This window comes from Scyliorhinus torazame, chromosome 22 (genome assembly GCF_047496885.1).
Source record: "Scyliorhinus torazame isolate Kashiwa2021f chromosome 22, sScyTor2.1, whole genome shotgun sequence".
In the NCBI taxonomy this organism is placed as follows: domain Eukaryota; kingdom Metazoa; phylum Chordata; class Chondrichthyes; order Carcharhiniformes; family Scyliorhinidae; genus Scyliorhinus; species Scyliorhinus torazame.
In genome coordinates this window covers 35,166,109-35,191,207 of record NC_092728.1, presented here as the reverse complement: position 1 = coordinate 35,191,207, position 25,099 = coordinate 35,166,109, and the positions used below count along the sequence as shown (strand labels likewise).

The following is a 25,099-nucleotide window of genomic DNA, read 5'->3' as shown; positions in this document are numbered from 1 at the left end:
TGCAGACTCCTCACAGACGGTGACCAAAGCCGGGAATCGAACCTGGGACCCTGGTGCTGTGAAGTAACTGTGCTAACCACTGTGCTACCGTGTTGCCCCTAATTATGCTTCATTCCTGGATATAGAAACATAGAAAATAGGAGTAGGAGGCCATTCGGCCCTTCGAGCACACTCCGACATTCATTATGATCATGGCGGATCATCAAGTTCAATATCCTGATCCTGCTTTTCCCCCATATCCCTTGATCACTTTTTAAAAAATATTTTTTTATTCTCCTTTTTCACATTTTCTCCCAAATTTGCATCCACCAACAATAAACAATAAGCAGTTATGAATATAATGTCAATCCCCATATCAACAACAATCCCCATATCAACAACAATCCCATCCTCCCACCAACCCCCAAACAACTGCACGCTTGTTAACATAAACAAATAACAAAAGGGAATCAGGAATCATCCTTGGTCACCATTAACACACAACAGTCCCCGCACACCCCCCCCCCCCCCCACCGCCCGCCCAACACTCCTTCCCCCTCCCCCTCCCCCAACTAATATCCAATGCTTGAAAGTGCATAATGAATAATTCTTCCCCTCAGTTCAAACTTCTCAAGAGTCGAGAATTCCAACAGGTCCCCCCGCCACGCCAGGGCACAGAGATCCCAACAAGATCCGCCTTCGGGTGAGCAACGAGGCGAAGGCTACAACATCTGCCTCCGCACCAGTTTCCAGCCCCAGCCAGTCCCACACCCCGAATATGGCCTCCCGAGGGCCCGGGTCCAGTTTCACGTGCACCACTTTAGAGATTACCCTAAAAACCTCCTTCCAGTAATCCTTCAGTTTTGGACAGGACCAAAACATATGAACGTGATTTGCGGCCCCCCCCCCCCCCCCCCCCCCCCGCAACGTTCACACACATCTTCTACCCCCTCAAAGAGCCGGCTCATCCTCGCCTTTAAATCCCTTGATCCCTTTAACCCCAAGAGCTGTATCTAATTCCCTCTTGAAAGTACACGATTTGGCCTCAACTACTTTCTGTGGTAGCAAGTTCCACAGATTCAACACTCTCTGGGTGAAGTAATTTCTCCTCACCTCAGTCCTAAAAGGTTTACCCTTTATCCTCAAACTATGACCCCTAGTTCTGGACTCCCCCACCATCGGGAACATTCGTTCTGAATCTACCCTGACTAATCCTGTTGGAATTTTGTACGTTTCTATGAGATCCCCTCTCAAACATCTAAACTCCAAGGAATATAATCCTAACCAATTTAAGTCTCTCCTCATATATGACAGTCCCACCATCCCAGAAATTAGCCTGATAAACCTTCGCTGCACTCCCTCCATAGCAAGTTCATCCTTCCTCAGCTAAGACAACAAAACTGCATACAATACTCCAGGTGTGGCCTCACCAATACCCTATACAATTGCAGTAAAACAGCTCTACTCCTATACGCAAATCCTCTTGCTATGAAGGACAACATACCATTTCCCTCCTTTACTGCCTGCTGTAACAGCTCGCTTACTGTCAGCGAGTAATGCACGATGTGACCAAGGTCTCGCTCAGTATCCATCTCTCTCAATTTACACCCATTCAAATAATAATCTGCCTTCCTATTTTTGCTACCGAAGCAGATTTATCCACATTATACTGCATCTGCCATGCATATGCCCACTCACTCAGCCTGTCCAAATCCCACTGAAGCGTCTCTGCATCCTCCTCACAGCTCACCCTCCCACACAACTTTGTATCATCTGCAAATTTGGAGATAATTCACTTAGTTCCCTCGTCCAAATCATTAATATATAATATGAACAGTTGGGGTCCTAGCACAAATCCCCTGCGGTATCCCAGTAGTCACTGCCTGCCAATCAGAAAAAGACCCATTTATTCCAACTGTTTGCTTCTTGTCTGCTATCCATCTCAAGACACTACCCGTAATCCCGTGTGCTACATATTAATCTGCGAGACCTTGTTGAAAGCCTCCTGAAAGTCTAAATAAACCACATCCACTGGTTTGCCTTGGTCAACTCTACTAGTTATGTCTTCAAAGAATTTTAGTCGATTTGCCAAGCATGATTTTCCTTTCGTAAATCCATGCTGATTTTGTCTGATTATACCACTGCTTTCAAATGCTGTGCTATGAATATAATATAGTTCTTATGCCCTTCGGATTCAAATATAACTCATGACAACAGCTACTGATCAAGTGGTGTAATAGATAGTCCTACCAAACACATTACAGCACAGGGTTAGATACAGAGGAAAGCTCCTACTACACTGTCCCCATCAAGCTCTCCCAGGACAGGTACAGCATGGGGTTAGATGCACAATGAAGCTCCCTCTACACTGTCCCCATCAAACACTCCCAGGACAGGTACAGCTTGGGATTAGAGTGAAGCTCCCTCCCCATCAAACACTCCCAGGACAGGGGCGGCACAGTGGCGCAGTGGTTCGCTCTGCTGCCTCATGGCTCCAAGGACCCAGGTTCAATCCCGGCCCCGGGTCACTGTCCATGTGGAATTTGCACATTCTCCCCGTGTCTGCCTGGGTCTCACCCCCACAAACCCAAAAGATGTGCAGCTTGGATAGATTGACCACACTAAATTGGGTAAACTCTCCCAGGACATGGGTTAGATACTCCTTCTGCACCAAGGTTTCTCAAAGTAAGGGTTGCGGGCGGTATTTGGGGGGGTTGCGGAAAAATCGGGCTGCAGTGATCCCGATTGCGGGAGGAGCATCTGTCTTTTATTTTGAGAATGGCGGCCAAGTTTTAAAATGTCCATCGCTCCGGCGGAGAGGTCAGCAATGCAGGGATGGTCAGCAGGGTGGAGAGAGAAACTTGAATGCCAGTGGCTCGGGGCTCACCTCCAGTTTCTGTGGAGATGTCAGAGTGTCGGCTGGCGTCCGGGAGGTTTTGTGCCAGGCGCTATGGGGAGGTGAGACACGGCGATTGAGGGGGTAGTGAGGCTGCTCCATCCCCTCGTACGGGAAGAAGGTCTCCCCTTGTGAGTAGCTTGATTTGATTCCCAGTGCACTTGTGCCCAAGACTTGGTGTGCTGCCCAACTGCACCCCCCCTCCCTCACCCGGAAGCAATGTTTCAGTATGGTCAATGACCAATGTGCATTTTTGGCATTAGTTGAGGGAGAAGTGTGTGTTCAGGATCCCTCCTCGCTCCCCACGCCCTTTTTTGTCTCCACCTGAAAAAGCAGATGGGTCTCAGTTAACAGAGCAGTGCAGCACTCCCTCAGTGTTTCACCACAGCTGTTAGCCAAGGGGCAAATATCTGGCAGTAGGGCTCAAAGCTACGACCAACTAGTGGGAAGGACACAGAGGAGTCAATTTACAGATGGGTGTAAGAATAGAAGATCAGTGACAACGGGTATTCCATAAAACTGGAATAGTAATGAAGGCTTTCCGGAACGCCTTCAGGAGAAATTTCTTGATTGTTAAGTTTGAAGCCGGATTGAAGTTGGATTCAGTTCTGGGGGAACGAGGGCGAGTCAAGTGGATCAAGTGATATATGGTAAAGTTCTAGGGAATAGTGATCACAGCAAGGGAAGATTTTTATGAGGAGGAAAATAGGGCAAGCAAAACCAGAGCTTCCTGGATGATGAGAAAGGTAGATCAAGAAGAACCGGAATGAACAGATGTCAAGTTGACAATACAGGAAAGAACCAGGCTGAATATTCAGAGGATTAAAAGTTCACACGTTTAAAGGAGAAATAAGAGTGGCAAAGAGAGAGAGAGAGAGAGCGCAAAGACCAGCAGCTAACAAGAAAAAGAATTTAGAAGTCTTCCCGAAAGAACAGACTGGCAGTAAGAGGAACCAAAAAGATGACGCAGAGGACACGCACGAGGTATTAAATGAGTATTTTACATGTCTTTACCGAGGAAGATGATACCGGCGAAGACACACTAAGAGCACAGAATGGGTTAAAAATGAAGAGATGCATTTTAAAAGCCCAGCTGCATTGGGGTTTGGCCAACCAATATTTTCTGTTGGGCAGTTCAGAATTGCCAGGGTACTTCCTGTTGATTCCCTTATTTCCCCTAACTTTATTTTTGCGTTCATTATCTTTGATTCATGGATGCTTAATGGACTTGTATCTTCAAGTTAAGCAGGAGAGAGAATAAGAGATTCAAGAGGTTGCAACAGTAACAGGTGATGATTGGGTCCTACTCAAGTTGAATGATTTCTAGAGACCCAAGAGAAGCATAATTTGAATCCTAGACACATCGGGACAAAGGCCTGGTCCATCTCTTCTCTCAATGTCCAGAAAAGCTGTGAAGTTTGTATTTCTGAACCTACAGAGAACCCGAATGAATGAATCTACTGTTAAACCATTACAGGCTGCAAACAGAGACCTGGGGCGAAATTCTCCCGAAATGGCGCGATGTCCGCCGACTGGCGCCCAAAACGGTGCCAATCAGACGGGCTTGCGCCGCCCCAAAGGTGCGGAATGCTCCGCATCTTTGGGGGCCGAGCCCCAACATTGAAGGGCTAGACTGGCGCCGGAGGAATTTCCGCCCCGCCAGCTGGCGGAAAAGGCCTTTGGTGCCCGCCAGCTGGCGTGGAAATGACATCCCCGGGCGGCGCATGCGCGGGAGCGTCAGCGGCCGCTGACAGTTTCCCACGCATGCGCAGTGGAGTGAATCTCTTCCGCCTCCGCCATGGTGGAGACCATGGCGGAGGCGGAAGGTAAAGAGTGCCCCCACGGCACAGGCCCGCCCGCGGATCGGTGGGCCCCCGATCGTGGGCCAGACCACCGTGGGGGCACCCCCCGGGGCCAGATCGCCCCGCGCACCCCCCAGGACCCTGGAGCCCGCCCACGACGCCTTGTCCCGCCGTTCAAAAGGTGGTTTAATCCACACCGGCGGGACAGGCAATTTATCGGCGGGACTTCGGCCCATCCGGGCCGGAGAATCGAACGGGGGGGGCCCGCCAACCGGCGCGGCGCGATTCCCGCCCCCGCCGAATCTCCGGTGCCGGAGACGTTGGCAACCGGCGGGGGCGGGATTCACGCCAGCCCCTGGCAATTCTCCGACCCGGCGGGGGGTCGGAGAATGACGCCCCAGGATGTGAAAGGAAGGTCTGCTTTAAAAACAACTATCCAAAACAAAGACTCTTTTTCCTTTTACTTATTATTTTCACCCCTCTCTTCCCCTCTGTGTCTGTGTGTACATACGGTTGGGGGGGGCAAGTTAAAGTGGGGAATTTAGGAATCAGGTAATAGTTAACCCGTTGTATTTGCTGCATATTTCATTACAGTTCTTATTATAAATAAAAAGTAATTGTGTATGATCTTACAAACTTGGTGGCTGTAACTAAGGCCAAAGACTTCAGGTATTTTCTAAGAATTATTCAGTTGTTCAATTGTGTTGAGACTCCGGGTCCGGGGTGGGGGGGGCCCTCTCCCAGGATGTTGTAACAGAACACAGAATTCAGGCGAGAAAAAATAAGTAAAGGTTCACTCTGGGTGAACAGTTTGCTGTTGGCAGTTTTAGAACACATTCTAGCATTGAAGCAGGGATCTGCGAATAGAGCAGAAACTGTGTCAGCATGTATTATGCGCTATATCCTGATTCTTTATAGCTTCACTGTTGTTAGTGAAAGGCATGAAAATGACATAACACTAAAAGCCCAAGGGTGAGGGATTGTAACTGGACAATATCCACTGCTGCTTTTTAGTGTTACCAGAGCCCACCTGAACTTTTAAAGGGATCCGAGAAGGGAGCCTCTGGGGACTTCAGTTGGAACACGGCTGCCATGATTACAGCCCGAGGGTTGAAATAATAGCATGGGAAATGAGAAATCCTAAAACTGAAGGCTCAGTTGAAAAGACAGATTGGATGCTAGCGCAGTAAGTGCTCATTACTACGCAAGGTCTACCTTTGTTGTATTGACGAAGTTAAATTTATCCGTTTGCAATATTAATGTTTGAAAGTTGTTGGATTTAAATGGTTTGATACAGTAATGTTTGAAAGAGTGAAATATTGGCTTTCTGGGGGATTGTTGGTCTCCACAGGGATCGTAACACTGATCATAAGCATCCAACGTTCCTTAGATACGAGCAGGGTGCTAGAGGAATGGAGTATTACAAATGTCACATTTGTTTTCAAAATAGGGTAATTGGCCCAGCAAGTACAGGCCAACGTGTTTCACCTTGGCGACGGGAAAGCTTTTAGGAATGATAATCTGTGATAAAAATTAACAGTCGCTGACCATGGAATTCCAACAAGGCAGAATTCCTACAGGACATTTGGCCCATAGAATCTGCACCGGCCCTCTGAAAGAGCACTCTACCTTGGCCCACTCTGCCACCCATGCCCCGTAACCCCACCTAACTTGCATATCTTTGGATTACATTTGGATAAATGTAGAATTATTAAAGAAAGCCATTGGAGATTTGTTGAAGCTTAATAGAGAAAGCTGATCGCAGAAACGTGGTTGATATAATATACACGGACTTCCAAAAGGCATCTGATAACATAACGACATAGTAAGGCTTGTCTGCAAAGTTAAAAGTTCATGAAATGCAAGGACAGTGGCACTATGGATACGCCTTCCTCAGCTCTCAGTCAGGTCTGACCTACGACTTCCACCACAGGTTGGAGAAGGAAGCAGTTTCTGAACATAGCCCAGCCGGGACGGGAATCGAACCCTGCACTGATGGCACCAATCTGATCCACATCGAATGTCCCAATTCCCCAAGAGTCCAAGCCACTGTGGCAACATGCGCTTTTCCACACAATACATCAGAGCTACAAATTGTCACATGAGTTGAGGCTCCAATTTATTTCTATCACATGACGGCTGATCAGGAATCTCTCGCGTGGCAGTGGTTAGCATTACTGCCGCACAGTGCCCGAGATCAGGTTCGATTCTGATCTTGGGTGACTGCATGGAATTTGCAAATTCTCCCTGTGTCTGTGTGGGTGTCCTCTGGGTGCTCTGGTTTCTTCCCACAGTCCAAAGATGTGCAGGTTAGGTGAATTGGCCATGATAAATTGCCCCTTAGAGTGGGGTTGCGGCAGGAAAAGAGTGGAGATTGGGCCGAGGTAGGTTTGTGCAGGTTTGGGCCAAATGGCCTCCTTCTGCACTGTAGGATTCTATAATTCTTACCACCTGCTACTGGTGGATGTTGGGGGACGATGTGCAAGTCCTTGAGTGGGACTTGAACTTGGGAGCTCAGAGGTTCAATGCACCACAAGACCTCCTGCATCATGGACACAACATTGTTTACAGGACAGGAAACAAGAGAGAAGGGGTGAACATTTGGCCTTCAGACTGGAGGAAAGCATATGGCGAGGTGCCCCACAGCCAGTACTCAGGACGCTGCTTTCCTTAATCATGAGTATTGAAACTGAGTCGATAATCGGGAAGAGGAGGAGTCTGACCCCTGAGCCTGCTGTGATGGTGCACCTGCCTGCACCGCCATAACAATCGGCCCCCTTGTTGATAGAGAGAAACTGCTCCCATTAGCACAGAAGACACTGGTGCAGCCACAACTGGAGAATTGTGTGCAGTTCTGATCACATTACAGGAAGGATGTAATTGCTCTGGAGAGATTGCAGAGAAGAGCTTTCTTTAGGTGCCAGGGTTGGAGAGTGTAGCGATAATGAGAAATTGGAGAGGTTGGGGCCATTTTCCTTGGAACAGAGAAGGCTGAGGGGTGACATGATTGAGGTGTACAAAATTCTGAGGGGTAGAGATAGAGTGGACAGGAGGAACCCGTTTCCCTTGGCAGAGTGTTCAAAAACCAGGGGTCATAAGTTCAAGCTAAATGGCAGAAGGATGAGAGGGGACATGAGGAAAAACCTTTTTATGCAGAGGGTGGTAGCTCTGCAATTCGCTGCCTGAGTTGTTAGTGGAGGCAGAGACCCTAAGATCTTTTAAAAAGTACCTGGATCTGCACCAGACATAGAAGTGCTGTAAGCTACAGGCTATGGGCAGGGAGCAGGAATCATAGAATCCCTAGAGTGCAGAAGGAGGCCATTCGGCCCATCATGTCTGCACCAACCCCTTGAAAGAGCACCCTACCCCCCATAACCTAACCTGCACATCCCTGGACACTAAGAAGCAATTTAGCATGACCAATCCACCTAATCTGCACATCTTTGGACTGTGGGAGGAAACCAGAGCACCTAGAGGAAACCCACGCAGACATAGAACATAGAACATAGAACAATACAGCGCAGTACAGGCCCTTCAGCCCACGATGTTGCACCGAAACAAAAGCCATCTAACCTACACTATGCCATTATCATCCATATGTTTATCCAATAAACTTTTAAATGCCCTCAATGTTGGCGAGTTCACTACTGTAGCAGGTAGGGCATTCCACGGCCTCACTACTCTTTGCGTAAAGAACCTACCTCTGACCTCTGTCCTATATCTATTACCCCTCAGTTTAAAGTTATGTCCCCTCGTGCCAGCCATATCCATCCGCGGGAGAAGGCTCTCACTGTCCACCCTATCCAACCCCCTGATCATTTTGTATGCCTCTATTAAGTCTCCTCTTAACCTTCTTCTCTCCAACGAAAACAACCTCAAGTCCGTCAGCCTTTCCTCATAAGATTTTCCCTCCATACCAGGCAACATCCTGGTAAATCTCCTCTGCACCCGCTCCAAAGCCTCCACGTCCTTCCTATAATGCGGTGACCAGAACTGTACGCAATACTCCAAATGCGGCCGTACCAGAGTTCTGTACAGCTGCAACATGACCTCCCGACTCCGGAACTCAATCCCTCTACCAATAAAGGCCAACACTCCATAGGCCTTCTTCACAACCCTATCAACCTGGGTGGCAACTTTCAGGGATCTATGTACATGGACACCTAGATCCCTCTGCTCATCCACACTTTCAAGAACTTTACCATTAGCCAAATATTCCGCATTCCTGTTATTCCTTCCAAAGTGAATCACCTCACACTTCTCTACATTAAACTCCATTTGCCATGGAGGGTGTACAAACTTCACACAGCCCAAGGCCGGAATTGAACCCGGGTCCTGGTGCTGTTCCACCATGCCACCCCAGGTGGAATTCGAAAAGCCACCTGGTTGTTTTTGGGTCGGCATGGATAAGATAGGCTGAATGGCCCCCTTTCTATGCGGTATCTTTTCTAGGGATCTGTGATTGGGTCAAGAATCAGAGGGATAATATCAAAGTGATTGAAAAAACACAACACAAGGACTTGGAGCAGAGAAGGCAGAGGGGGGTCCTGATCCAGGTGTTCAAAATTATGAGGAACATCGGGTGGAAAGGAAGGAACTTTCCCCCTTAGTGGAGGGGCTACTAAACAGGCAACATCGATTTACGTTAAGGTAAAATAGATTTAGAGATTTGACAAAAACCACCCGGAGGGCGGTGAGAATCTGAAACTCACTGCCTGAATGGGTGGTCGAGGCAGAGACCCCTTAACATTTAAGAAGTATTTAGATGAACATTTGAATAAAGACAGCATACAAGGCTATGGACCAAATACTGGAAAACGGGATTCAAATTGGTGCTTGATGGCTGGCGTGGACATGATGGTCTGAAGGGCATTGTTTTGCGCTGAACAACTATGATTCTATAAAAGCTGTTGTCATGCAGCAGGTGTTTATGGCCTGGAATGCACGACAGGCGGCGGTAGATTCAATGGAGCCTTTTAAAGGGGAAACAGGGTAGGCACTTGAGGGCGTAAATTTCCAGAGATACAGAAAGTCAGGAAAGCAAGATGAGCTGTATTGCTCCTGCAATGAGCTAGCAACAACTTAACAGACTCAACGAAGAGCCAGGAGGGGACATGAGAAGTCTTTGGCAGGTAGGATCAAGGATAACCTTAAAGCTTTCTATAGATATGTCAGGAATAAAAGAATGATTAGGGTAAGAGTAGAGCCAGTCAAGGACAGCAGTGGGAAGTTGTGCTTAGAGTCTGAGGAGATAGGAGAGGTGCTGAATGAATATTTTTCGTCAGTATTCACACAGGAAAAAGACAATGTTGTCGAGGAGAATATTGAGATTCAGGCTACTAGACTAGAAGGGCTTGATGTTCATATGGAGGAGGTGTTAGCAATTCTGGAAAGTGTTAAAATAAATAAGTCCCATGGGATTTATCCTAGGATTCACCGGGAAGCTTGGGAGGAGATTGCTGAGCCTTTGGCTTTGACCTTTAAGTCATCTTTGTCTACAGGAATAGTGCCAGAAGACTGGAGGATAGCAACTGTTGTCCCCTTGTTCAAGAAGGGGAGTAGAGACAATCCCGGTAACTATAGACCAGTGAGCCTTACTTCTGTTGTGGGAAAAATCTTGGAAAGGTTTATAAGAGATAGGGTGTATAATCATCTGGAAAGGAATAATTTTATTCGAGATAGTCAACACGGTTTTGTGAAGAGTAGGTCGTGCCTCACAAACCTTATTGAGTTCTTTGAGAAGGTGACCAAACAGGTGGATGAGGGTAAAGCAGTTGATGTGGTGTATATGGATTTCATTAAAGCGTTTGATAAGGTTCCCCACGGTAGGCTCCTGCAGAAAATACGGAGGCATGGGATTCAGGGTGATTTAGCAGTTTGGATCAGAAATTGGCTAGCTAGAAGAAGACAAAGGGTGGTGGTTGATGGGAAGTGTTCAGACTGGAGTCCAGTTACTAGTGGTGTACCACATGGATCTGTTTTGGGGCCACTGCTGTTTGTCATTTTTATAAATGACCTGGAGGAGGGCATAGAAGGATGGGTGAGTAAATTTGCAGATGACACTAAAGTCGGTGGAGTTGTGGACAGTGCGGAAGGATGTTACAAGTTACAGAGGGACATAGATAAGCTGGGCTGAGAGGTGGCAAATGGAGATTAATGCAGAAAAGTGTGAGGTGATTCATTTTGGAAGGAATAACAGGAAGACAGAGTACTGGGCTAATGGTAAGATTCTTGGCAGTGTGGATGAGCAGAGAGATCTCGGTGTCCATGTACATAGATCCCTGAGAGTTGCCACCCAGGTTGAGAGGGTTGTTAAGAAGGCGTACGGCGTGTTAGCTTTTATTGGTAGAGGGATTGAGTTTCGGAGCCATGAGGTCATGTTGCAGCTGTACAAAACTCTGGTGCGGCCGCATTTGGAGTTTTGCGTGCAATTCTGGTCGCCGCATTCTAGGAAGGATGTGGAAGCATTGGAAAGGGTGCAGAGGCGATTTATCAGAATGTTGCCTGGTATGGAGGGAAGATCTTATGAGGAAAGGCTGAGGGGCTTGAGGCTGTTTTTGTTAGAGAGAAGAAGGTTAAGAGGAGACTTAATTGAGGCATACAAGATGATCAGAGGGTTGGATAGGGTGGACAGTCAGAGCCTTCTTCCTCGGATGGTGATGTCTAGCACGAGGGGACATAGCATTAAATTGAGGGGAGATAGATATAAGACAGATGTCAGAGGTAGGTTCTTTACTCAGAGTAGTAAGGGCGTGGAATGCCCTGCCTGCAATAGTAGTGGACTCGCCAACACGAAGGGCATTCAAATGGTCATTGGATAGATATATGGACAATAAGAAAATAGTCTAGATGGGCTTTAGAGTGGCTTCACAGGTCGGCGCAACATCGAGGGCCGAAGGGCCTGTATTGCGCTGTAATGTTCTATGTTCTACGTAATGACCCGTTCTGTGAATCTGCGCAGAGAGACTGCAATATTGACACTGAGAAGGGTTGGGAAACAAAGTGACACGAGAGTTTGGGTTTTTAAATGGTGCAGATGTGTGAAGAGTGTTTGTGAGGGAAGGCGAAGTGGTCCTCACCTCCTGCATATTGTACCTACCCTCAGGCCGAGCTTCGAGTTGAGGTTGTGGAAGATAAGGTGCGGGTAGGCCTCTGACATGGTGCCAATGTTTGGGATGTCGTGTCGCATCACCACGTTGGAGAGGGTGAAGTAGGCAGTCGGACCAAAAGGCAGGTGGCAAACGATGAGGCCGTCTGGAAGAAGCATCGGGTGGGTGAGGAAAAAGGGCAAGAGAAAAGAAGTTAGCACAGACTTAAGGAGCAGCAATGCCAAGCATTTACCCCTCAGGCCATCCACAGAACAGGACATTCCAAGTCACACTTCAGGCCACCCTCAGAGCAGGACATTACCAGTTACCCCTGAAGAGGGGGTTCAGCGATGATAACTCTTAAAACTGAATAATTAGCATGCCACTAGAGTAGTTTTACATAAGTTTTTTATTAAGGATTGGGATTAATTATAGGACTGAGTAATTATTATTAACCATTAAACATGTATTTTTAGGACATAGCAGTAATAAGTAATCAAATGGGATTTAGGATAGCTAACTTTACCAAAAGGACATTACTTCTGACATCTTGTCTTTGTGAAACAATTCAGGTGCTGGTTCTGTTGTTCTGTTTCTCACAAACTGTCAGCGCAAGCTGCTGGGATTGTACACAACTGTCAGAATGAGGATCAATCATGCGCTGTTTGCGATTCTATTGGGTGAAGTTTAAACACTGCTTGCAATTCTATTGGATAAGTTTAAAAGTAGCAGCTCCAGGGATTGGATCATGTCCAACTGGGGTGGGCTATTGATTTTTGTAGTGTTATGGGCCAAGGTGTAGAGAGCCCTAAAGTGTATCATGGAGTTCACCTGACCCACAACTTTTAATCGATTGTTGTATGGGGAGCACACGGCCCACTTCTGCACTGTAAATTCTATGATCTACAAGTGTGGTACAGCAGAAATCAAAACGTTTTTTTTAAGCAAAACAATGTTTATTCTATGAACTCAAGTTAACCTTTTTAAAACATACAGTAAACATCTTAGCAATCATCAATTCAACTACAACCCCCAAAGAATACAACACTAAGTAATCCTTAATAACTTCCCAAACAACAACCAGAAGACAAAAGAAACACCTTTTAACAGAAGCACATTAGGTTTATATTCATTACAGAGAACATTTATAATTCTGAATTCACCAAATGATCAAGAGATAGTCTTTTCATGGCAGAGAGATCAACAGTACACCTGCTCTGTCTGGCTTCAGCTCCAACACTGAAAACAAAACAAACACACCCTGTAGCAAACAGCCTAAAACGAAAGTAAAAAGCTGACAGACAGCCCAGCTCCACGCCTCAGTCTCACCACAGGCTCACCTCCCTGAGATATCAGCTGGGAAACAACATCCAATGTCACACACTCCTATGCACAACACTATTTATCTGACACTCAGATAGCAGCTTCAACAGTACAGATCCCAAGTGGCCAGATGCAAGATTGACCCAAACAATGAGATGGAACATGTTCCAGCTGCTGGCTAGGCTTAAAGTTTCAAGAGGGTTAAGGGAAGATAATGATCAACGCAGAGAGAACTGGAACCTGGCGCTGCTCTGGTGGAGGTCTTGACAGTGGGGATCACAGGACAGATGGGATTCAGTGCTGCAGTCTCTCCAATTTTCTGGTTCCCCACAAAGTCAGAGAACACTGTTCAAGAACAGGGTTTTCACTGAGTGAAGTCTTGCCGTTATGTGGTAACTGTTTTAACAACATTATCAGGACTGTGTCCTCTATAGAACATAGAGAACATAGAACATTACAGCGCAGTACAGGCCCTTCGGCCCTTGATGTTGCGCCGACCTGTGAAACCACTCTAAAGCCCATCTACACTATTCCCTTATCGTCCATATGTCTATCCAATGACCATTTGAGTGCCCTTAGTGTTGGCGAGGCCACTACTGTTGCAGGCAGGGCATTCCATGCCCTTACTACTCTCTGAGTAAAGAACCTACCTCTGACATCTGTCCTATATCTATCTCCCCTCAATTTAAAGGTGCTAGACATCACCATCCGAGGAAAAAGGCTCTCACTGTCCACCCTATCTAATCCTCTGATCATCTTGTATGCCTCAATTAAGTCACCTCTTAACCTTCTTCTCTCTGACGAAAACAGCCTCAAATCCCTCAGCCTTACCTCATAAGATCTTCCCTCCATACCAGGCAACATTCTGGTAAATCTCCTCTGCACCCTTTCCAATGCTTCCACATCCTTCCTATAATGCAGCGACCGGAATTGCACGCAATACTCCAAATGCAGCCACACCAGAGTTTTGTACAGCTGCAACATGACCTCATGGCTCCGAAACTCAATCCCTCTACCAATAAAAGCTAACACACCGTACGCCTTCTTAACCTGGGTGGCAACCCTCTCAACCTGGGTGGCAACTTTCAGGGATCTATGTACATGGACACCGAGATCTCTCTGCTCATCCACACTACCAGGAATCCTACCATTAGCCCAGTACTCTGTCTTCCTGTTATCCCTTCCAAAATGAATCACCTTTTCTGCATTAAACTCCATTTGCCACCTCTCAGCCCAGCGCTGCAGCTTATCTATGTCCCTCTGTAACTTGTATTATCCTTCCGCACTGTCCACAACTCCACCGAAACTCTGCAAATTTACTCACCCATCCTTCTACGCCCTCCTCCAGTACATTTATAAAAATGACAAACAGCAGTGGCCCCAAAACAGATCCTTGTGGTACACCACTAGTAACTGGACTCCAGTCTGAACATTTTCCATCAACCACCACCCTTTGTCTTCTTCCAGCTAGCCTACTTTGATCCAAACTGCTAAATCACCCTGAATCCCATGCCTCCGAATTTTCTGCAGTAGCCTACCATGGGGAACCATATCAAGCGCTTTACTGAAATCCAAAAACACCACATCAACTGCTTCATCCTCATCCACCTGTTTGGTCACCTTCTCAAAGAACTCAAAAAGGTTTGTGAGGCACGACCCACTCTTCACAAAACCGTGTTGACTATCTCGAATCAAATTATTCCTTTCCAGGTGATTATACATCCTATCTCTTATAAACCTTTCCAAGACTTTGCCCACAAGAGAAGTAAGGCTCACTGGTCTATAGTTACTGGGTTTGTCTCTACTCCCCTTCTTGAACAAGGGGACATTTGCTATCCTCCAGTCTTCTGGCACTATTCCTGTAGACAAAGATGTCTGAAAGATCAAAGCCAAAGGCTCAGCAATCTCCTCCCTAGCTTCCCAGAGAATCCTAGGATAAATCCCATCCGGCCAAGGGGACTTATCTATTTTCACACTTTCCAGAATTGCTAACACCTCCTCATGAACCTCAAGCCTTTCTAGTCTAGTAGCCTGAATCTCAGTATTCTCCTCGGCAACATTGTCTTTTTCCTGTGTGAATACTGATGAAAAATATTCATTTCGCACCTCTCCTATCTCCTCGGACTCCACGCACAACTTCCCACTACTGTCCGAGACTGGCCCTACTCTTACCTGAGTCATTCTTTTATTCCTGACATATCTATAGAAAGCTTTAGGGTTATCCTTGACCCTATCTGCCAAAGACAGGCTAGGACTCCACTTGGCCACAGACCTGTGACTGTAATCTGGGACTTGTGATGTGAGACAGACATATACACCATGGGCAGCACGGTAGCATTGTGGATAGCACAATTGCTTCACAGCTCCAGGGTCCCAGGTTCGATTCCGGCTTGGGTCACTGTCTGTGCAGAGTCTGCACATTCTCCCCGTGTCTGCGTGGGTTTCCTCCGGGTGGCTCCGGTTTCTTCCCACAGTCCAAAGATGTGCGGGTTCGGTGGATTGGCCATGCTAAATTGCCCATAGTGTCCAAAATTGACCTTAATGTTGGTTGGGGTTACTGGGTTATGGGGATAGTGTGGAGCTTTAGTAGGGTGCTCTTTCCAAGAGCCGGTGCAGACTCGATGGGTCGAATAGCCTCCTTCTGCACTGTAAATTCTATCATCTATACGCAAATCACACAGAAATCTGCAACTCTCTCACAAAGAACAAAGTAATGTACAGCACAGGGACAGGCCCTTCGGCCCTCCAAGCCCATGCCGACCATGCTACCCGACTAAACTACAATCTTCTGCACTTCCTGGGTCCGTATCCCTCTATTCCCATTCTATTCATGTATTTGTCTAGATGCCCCTTAAATGTCACTATTGTCTCTGCTGCCACCACCTCCTCCGGTAGAGAGTTCCAGGCACCCACTACCCTCTGTGTAAAAATCTTGCCTCGTACATCTACTCTAAACCTTGCCCCTCTCACCTTAAACCTATGCCCCCCCCCAGTAATTGACCCCTCTACCCTGGGGAAAAACCTCTGACTATCCACTCTGTCTATGCCCCTCATAATTTTGTAGACCTCTATCAGGTCGCCCCTCAGCCTCCGTCGTTCCAGTGAGAACAAACCGAGTTTATTCAACCGCTCCTCATAGCTAATGCCAGGCAACATCCTGGTAAATCTCTTCTGCACCCTCCCTAAAGCCTCCACATCCTTCTGGTAGTGTGGCGACCAGAATTGAACACTATTCTCCAAGTGTGGCCTAACTAAGGTTCTATACAGCTGCAACATGACTTGCCAATTCTTATACTCAATGCCCCGGCCAATGAAGGCAAGCATGCCGTATGCCTTCTTGACTACCTTCTCCACCTGTGTTGCCCCTTTCAGTGACCTGTGGACCTGTACTCCTAGATCTCTCTGACTTTCAATATTCTTGAGGGTTCTACCATTCACTGTATATTCCCTACTGTATATTCACGGCTTCCCATCCATAGCCCAACACCATCACCACTTCCATGGTCATTTTTTCAGTATGTTCCAACCTTCCCACCACATTCGGCAACAAGGTCCCATGTATTCTGAACACCCTGCGTCTCCCATGTCTTTGTGGACCCCTCATCTGCCCCACAACACCCACACTTAGCATTTCTCAAGAGTTCTCTCATTCTTACATGTTAACACGCCCCTATCTGGCCCGGCATGCTGCCATCCCACCCCGTGCGCCGCTAACCGGCCCGACACGCCACCATCCCGCTCTGACGCACCGCCATCACGCCCGGCTGTCCATCCCCCGTGCGCCGCTGTCCAGCTCCCGTGCACCGCTGTCCGGGAGCTCCCGTGCGCCGCTATCCGGCCCCGTGCGCCGCTATCCGGCCCCGTGCGCCGCTTTCTGACCTGGTACCCCACGGTGCTCATGCACGATTAGAAGGTCGGTAACACCATTTGCCTTGGATGCCTTGACCAGTGTGCCAATGTCATGCTTCCCTCGATTCATGCGCTGGCCATTTGGGAAAATCAACTTAAACTCCTGAAATAGAAAGGAGAGATGTGTGTATGCAGAGCCTGCTGGAGATAACGACTACAGAGCATGGAGAAACTCTAAAACCCGTCCCCTCCCTCAAGAGATTTCAGCAACACAACACACTCAGAATTGACCGTCATTCCTCAGCAACAAATCACTGCTGCATTTCTCCGGGGGCAAGTGCTCCATAATTATTAGGAAGTGGCAATTTTACACAGTGCCACAGAAATAACAAACAGGTCACTTCAAACAGAGTTACACAGTGCCACAGATACACCAAACAACAGGTCACTTCAAACAGTTACACAGTGCCACAGATACACCAAACAACAGGTCACTTCAAACAGTTACACAATGCTACAGATACATCAAACAACAGTCACTTCAAACAGAGTTACACAGTGCCACAGAAATAACAAACAGGTCACTTCAAACAGAGTTACACAATGCCACAGATACATCAAACAACAGGTCACTTCTAACAGTTACACAATGCCACAGATACATCAAAAGCATTTCCGCACACATGAGTGCGGCCTCAACCTGGACCTGGGATTCATGTCGCATTACATTCATCCCCCACCATCTGGCCTGCGAAATCCTACCAACTGTCCTGGCTTGACACAATTCACACCTCTTTAACCTGGGGTTACCCCCATCTCTGGATCTGTGAAGATTTAATCACCTGCTAATGCTCGCATTCCAAGCATTGTCTGGCATCTTTGAATCTGTCTATATATATATATGTTTCTGGAACATACCTCTTCATTCACCTGAGAAAGGAGCAGCGCTCCAAAAGCTAGTGACATCGAAACAAACCTGTTGGACTTTAACCTGGTGTTGTAAAACTTCTTACTGTGCTCACCCCAGTCCAATGCCGGCATCTCCACATCAAAAACAACAGGTTACTTCAAACAGTTACACAGTGTAGCCATCTGGGATGGCCACTTCCAGAATACAAAATGGATATTTGCAAAGATTGCAGGGAATTATAGACAATGCTAAGAAAACAAGCAGGCATAGAGCCTGTATGTGTATTGGGATTGCAGCTCCCAGACGAGACTGAAACTGTAGGTCTATTAGCATATTGATGGCCCATCTCCGGGAACAAAGGGGAGATACTCAATTAACCGATCTGGCTCCAGACCTCGCGGCGCCAGTTCCCCAAACCGAAAGCACAAACAAAGCCAGGCCAATGGCCACCTAAGACACGCCCAGCCATCAGGGCACCCATCCCTTTATTGGTCAAGATTAATACGAGTGATCAAGATATGGCCCAATTGATTGTTCATGTTCAAGGCCCACCCAAAAACGCGCAAAGCCCTTCCAGGTATAAGCAGAAGGCCCCAGGAGAGAATCGCTCTCTTGGAATCGGATCTCAAAGCGGAGAGACCCTTCCACCAGCTACACCAGAAGCAAGTCCAAGGTCAACGCTCGCTACCAGACGGATGACCTTAGTGGTTCTCTTGTACCACTTCGACCCCAGCAGCCTCAGATCCGAACAACGGCCATTGTTCCTCTGACTGAGTGGGCACCCGAAGCTAAGCATTAGAGATAGTTTAGTCTGTAGTATTTCGTGCATAAATAGATATTGCTGTGTATGTAAATAAATAGTATTGACTTTGAACTAACTAACTGGTGTATCGGCTCTTTGATCAGTATTCGGGTTTGAATCTTGTGGCGGTATCGAAAGATACCTGGCGACTCTAAAGCAAACGTAATTAGCATTAAGGAAGGCGACCATATTGACCGCCATATTTAAAACCAAATAAAGAGAGCAACATTTACTGGCGACATCTGATGGGACTCGACCTAGAAGTGGCCTAGTCACTCCGATAAAACCCAAATTTGAATTGGAATCCAATTGGAAACAGAAAAACCACAAGTGTAAGAACAATACTGATCAAACCTCCAAGATTCGTAAGTGTGTTATTTGCATGCGTACTAACAGGGATATAAGGTAAACCTGAGAGATTTTGTTGAGTAAAACTGTCGGGAGGTTTGTAGGCCGGAAATTAGCGCAAGCCGTACCCGTGTTACATCACCATTTTATCATCCCCTGTTCCAAAATCGGTAGAGGCCACAGAGATAGCGATAAAAATGGCAATGAAGGCAATGGAACACCTTATGAACCCGCAGGAATTCGAGGTCGCAGCGACCAGTAGAGTAGGACAGTGTCCCTTATGGGAAGAAGAGATCAGAAAATATCTCAAAGGGAAAGGAGTGAATTCTGTGCCAATGATGAAACAGGTCCCGGACGTATAAGGCATACTTGGTGGGAGGACCTGACAGAGATCCACAAGAAGAGCTTAAGGAAAGCTCGCAAGCCGATGGCAATCGTGTCCTGCTTGGCACAATTGCCAGGCACAGAGGAGGTTGTTAGGACGCTCCGTAGAGAGATTGAGGAGCGAGACAAGAGTAGTGAAGGAGATGTGAGTGGATATGAGAAAGAGAACAGGGAACTGAGAGAGCAGTTAGCGGTGAGGGGCAAGGAGATGGCTGATGCAAAGCGGGCACACCGATCTGGTCTCGCCCATTTGAGCAGCTTTCAGTCCCAATATGACAAAGCCTACCAAGACACGCAACGTGCGGTGTTGGTAAGACAGGAAACAGAACAACAGGTTGAGCAGTTGCAGAAACTGGGGCAGCACGGTAGCATTGTGGATAGCACAATTGCTTCACAGCTCCAGGGTCCCAGGTTCGATTCCGGCTTGGGTCACTGTCTGTGCGGAGTCTGCACATCCTCCCAGTGTGTGCGTGGGTTTCCTCCGGGTGCTCCGGTTTCCTCCCACAGTCCAAAGATGTGCAGGTTAGGTGGATTGGCCATGATAAATTGCCCTTAGTGTCCAAAATTGCCCTTAGTGTCCAAAATTGCCCTTAGTGTCCAAAATTGCCCTTAGTGTTGGGTGGGGTTACTGGGTTGTGGGGTGGAGGTGTTGACCTTGGGTGGGGTGCTCTTTCCGGGAGCCGGTGCAGACTCAATGGGCCAGGTGGCCTCCTTCTGCACTGTAAATTCTATAAGAAACAGTGCAACGACTTAAAAGCCGCCCTACGACCACTCCACACTTCCACAACGGAACAAAGGCAGAGCTCGGTAGATCACGCAAAGTGCCAGAAGCAAATTGCAGAATTGCAATCTCTGCTTTCTGTTCAGAATGGGTTTCAGAGCACGCTTGGACCCCAGTTAGACCAAGAAAATGGCCTTGATTGGCATGAGTTAAATGAGACTGCCCACAGATATGTACATGGGACATGTACAAAGGACAGACCCCAGAAACGAAAAGTGCCCCCAACCCCCCCCCCCCCCCCACCCCCATGAACCCTATAACCACACAGCGCAGGGCCACAACAGGCTGAGAGGGCCGAAGGGCCTGTTCCTGTGCTGTAATATTCTTTGTTCTTCTTTGTTCTACCCCATTAACCGTCATTCAATTACAGGACGCGTGTGATAGAATAACACCGTTCCTACCCACATCGGACCCCCACTTGTTCTTTGCAAGGGTAAAACAGCAGGCGACCATGTACGGCCTGGATGAAAAGGAGCAAGTAAAGTTCACAGATTTAAGCCTCGACCCTTCAGTCGTGGCAGCCCTTCCCGACCCACAAAATGTAGGAGGAGGCACACTCCAAGAAATGCACACAGTGATCCTAGATGCGATCGGCTAGAACAAAGGAGACCCCGTAGAAGGCCTAAAGAAGTGTAGGCAGAACAAGAGCACCCACAGCGTTTGCAGGACGCTTGTGAATACATTTCACGGCAGTATTTGGAGAGTTAGCCCACGCCCATTTGTCCCCAGATATATGGCCAAATGGACTCGCATCCTAATCTCTCATGCAACAGGGGCAGGACAGAGAACTTGCGCCAATTACGACCCCTCAGACGAGGCCCACAACGAGAAATGGGTTTTGAAGAGATTGTCCCACCCTTGGGAACAGTCCATCCAAGGCAAAACCGAATTTGTTAAAGCAGAGGAAGAGCAGGCAGACATGCATCCAGTTAGGACGCACCAGAACCCCGCATGGGTAAATGAGGGCAGGAACAGCCCACAGCAACCCAAATCCCAAGAGTGTTATAATTGCGGTCAATTAAGACACTGTGCGCCCCAGAAGCAGCAGAGAAACCAGAAGACAGGCGCCGTAAATAAGAATAGGGCAAAGCCAATTCACAGTATTAGTGCCCGTTCCGAGAATGCAGATATGAACGCCACCGACTGACGGTGTTCGGGCTCCCCAACACCCTTTGGGACAAGTCCGGTAGACCGGTAGTGGTAGGCACAGCCTGGGGACACCCTGTAGAATTCCTTTGGGACACAGGAGGTTCCCGCACCACGCTCAACTCCTCCACGATGTTTCAGCGCGACACGTGGCCCACCACCGACACCATTACACTCAGCGGTTTTACATAGCATTTACAGCAGGGACACATCACAGCCCCTGTAGCAATCCAGATGGGGAACATTAAAACAAAACACCCCGTAGTTCTGGTCGATCTACCCCAGACAGTCGAACACATTGTAGGAATTGACTTTATGAGCTCCCACAATCTCTCATTTGATCCAGTCAATAAATGTGTGTGGAGAATGGCAAAGGCAGCACGAGCCCCCGCCACGCTCACAGTTGGAGAGTATGAAAATCGGATCAGCGCCGTAGGAGACTTCTGGTTCGACCCTCGAGCCATTAGTCAGGACAAACAAGTTAGGGCAGTCCTGCAGCAACACAAAGCAGCATTTGCACAGCACAAGCATGACTGTAGCAAGATCGCTGGCTTAGTGAATATTACAGGTCCCGACCCCAAAAGCAGTAGTTTTCCCCAAGAAGCAGAGGGAGAAATCTCAAAAGTAACCCCAGTAGCAGCCCCCACCGTAGCCACGTGTCCCAAGACCATGCTCAAACAGGGACTACAGCCAAAAAAAAATTCGATTTTGGACATTAGCAACGGCTTTTGCTCCATTCCATTGGATAAAGCGTGCCAATATAAATTCGCATTCACCTTCCAGGGACAGCAATATACATGGACCTGCCTTCCACAAGGCTTCCACAAGGCCCCCTCCATTTTCCACCGACTGCTGGCAAATGGATTAGCAAAATTTTCCCAACCCGATTGTTTGGTCCAATATGTAGATGATCTGCTACTACAGACGGACACAATGCGAGAGCACATTTCGCTTCTCGCCGAACTTTTAGGATTCCTACAGCAAATTGGCTGTAAAGTGAACCCCAAGAAGGCCCACATTTTGAAGGAAAAAGTGATTTACTTAGGTACAGTAATCACGCATGGCAAACGCGAGATTGAGCAGAGAAGAATCGACTCGATCGTCAAATTACCCCTGCCGCATAACGTCTGAGCCCTCCGGTCGTTTCTAGGACTGGTTGGCTACTGCAGAAACCATTTCGACGGTTTCGCCACAAAAGCAGCGCCCCTATCCGAACTTCAAGAAGCAGGCATCTTGGGAATGACTTCCACAGCACACGGATGCCATGGATGCTTTAAAAAGAGCCCTCAGCACAGGTCCCAGATCCACTTTCCCCGTACGCAATTGAGGTTGCAACTATCGACTGAACCCTTTTGGCCGTGCTCCTCCAAGAATGACATGGTCGATTAGCCCCCGTGGCATACGCCTCACGCATAATAGATCCAGTCGAGCAAGGATTTTCTGCCTGCGAAAGGCACCTACTCGCAGTTTTTTGGCCAGTACAATACTTCGCCTACATTACAGGATTCAACCCCATCACCATTCTCACTGAACGCACTCCAACACAACTCCTACTTGATGGTAGACTTAAGGATGGCACAGTCAGCCAGATCCGCGCAGCCTGTTGGACCCTTCTTTTACAGGGACGGGACATCACAGTTAAGAGAACCAAGACCCACACTTTCCCAGCCGATAATTTACAATATGCAGGCACCCCACGAGTGTGAAATCATCTCCACTAAGCATAATACCCTTTGTACCAAAGTCAGCTCCGCTGAAACCAGGTACTACACACCAGAGACCCCAGTCCACAGACACATTTGCACCCCTTACAATGTATGTGGATGGCTCCTCCACAGTTCAAAACAGGAAAAGAATTACCAGTTGCAGTATTTATGTAGAGGATGCGCAGGGACGCGCCCAAGAAGAGATTTCGTTAAAATTGCCAGGACATTTAGGCTCGCAGGCAGCAGAACTGTCAGCCATAGCTTATATTGTAGATCACCCCGAATCGTTTCCGACCCCAGCCGACATATATTCTGACAGTCTATATGTCTGCAACAGTTTAACCAAATTCCTACTCCTGTGGGAAACTAGAGGATTCGTTTCCGCAGACGGAAAGCCCCTACCCGCAGCCCCATTACTCCAACATATTCGGAAAACGGCCAAAGATAGGAAATAGGAAATATGGAATCATCAAAGTTCGTAGTCATCATCGTTCTTCCCACCCCTGGTAACGTTAAAGCAGATGCCCTAGCAAAGGCAGGTTCCAGACATGGTCACTTTTGGAATCCCCCCAAAAGCGCCCCAGTACATGTGGTTCAGGTCTCACATACCAACATTCAAGATTTGGCAAAGGCTCAAAAGGAAGATGAGAAGCTCAGGGAAGTTTTAAAAGGCAACTTCCCAGCCCCTTATGATGAGTTTAAACATGCGTTGACCACACATGACTGTGTGATTTTAAAAGACAGCATTTACGTCGTCCCCAGCCAGGACCGGAATCAAATTATTTGTCAGTTCCATGACAACCATGGACACCAGGGCATTGAACCCACCCTAGCCCACCTCAGACCTCTCTGCTGGTGGTCTGATTTAAAATCCAATGTCACACATTACACCTTAGCATTAGAGATAGTTTAGTCTGTAGTATTTTGTGCATGAGTAGATGTTGCTGTGTGTGTAAATAAATAGTATTGACTTTGAACTAACTGGTGTATCGGCTCTTTGATCAGTATTCGGGTTTGAACCTTGTGGCGGTATCGAAAGATACCTGGCGACTCTAAAGCAAACGTAATTAGGATTAAGGAAGGCAACCATATTGACCGCCATATTTAGAACCAAATAAAGAGAGCATGAACAGTGCCACAGATACATCAAACAACAGGTCACTTCAAACAGTTGCACAGTGCCACAGATACATCAAACAACAGGTCATTTCAGAGTTACACAATGCCACAGATACATCAAACAACAGGTCATTTCAAAAGTTACACTGTGCCACAGATACACCAAACAACAGGTCATTTCAAAAGTTACACTGTGCCACAGATACACCAAACAACAGGTCATTTCAAAAGTTACACTGTTCCACCGGTACACCAAACAACAGGTCATTTCAAAAGTTACACTGTGCCACAGATACACCAAACAACAGGTCACTTCAAACAGAGTTACACAATGTCACTCATACATCAAACAACAGGTCACTTCAAACAGAGTTACACAATGCCACACATACATCAAACAACAGGTTACTTCAAAAGTTACACTGTGCCACAGATACATCAAACAAAGTTCACTTCAATCAGAGTTGCACAGTGCCACAGATACATCAAGCAACAGGTCACTTCAAACAGTTACACAGTGCCACAGATACATCAAGCAACAGGTCACTTCAAACAGTTACACAGTGCCACACATACATCAAACAACAGGTCACTTCAAACAGTTACACAGTGCCACACATACATTAAACAACAGGTCACTCCAAACAGTTACACTGCCACAGATACATCAAGCAACAGGTCACTTCAAACAGTTACACAGTGCCACACATACATCAAACAACAGGTCACTCCAAACAGTTACACAGATACATCAAACAGGTTACTTCAAACAGAGTTACACAATGTCACACATACATCAAACAACAGGTCACTTCAAAAAGTTACACAATGCCACAGATACATCAAACAGGTCACTTCAAACAGTTACACAGTGCCACAGATACATCAAACAGGTCACTTCAAACAGTTACACAGTGCCACACATACATCAAAAACAGGTCACTTCAAACAGTTAGTGTCACAGAA

General features: G+C 47.3%; 1 protein-coding gene across 3 annotated transcripts in view; it reads right to left on the bottom strand.

The window, feature by feature from the left end:
* Window positions 1-25,099, bottom strand: part of imp4 (IMP U3 small nucleolar ribonucleoprotein 4) — a 54,792-nt gene that overhangs the window by 9,495 nt on the left and 20,198 nt on the right. For 2 of the 3 annotated variants that reach the window (XM_072488040.1, XM_072488041.1), the window contains 2 exons: window positions 16,968-17,100; window positions 11,777-11,931 (listed from right to left, as the gene is read on the bottom strand). The exons of the other annotated variant lie outside the window; for it this stretch is intronic. In XM_072488040.1, the coding sequence (XP_072344141.1) occupies window positions 11,777-11,931; window positions 16,968-17,100 (288 nt within the window). The remainder of the gene's footprint in view (window positions 1-11,776; window positions 11,932-16,967; window positions 17,101-25,099) is intronic. 3 annotated transcript variants of the gene reach the window in all.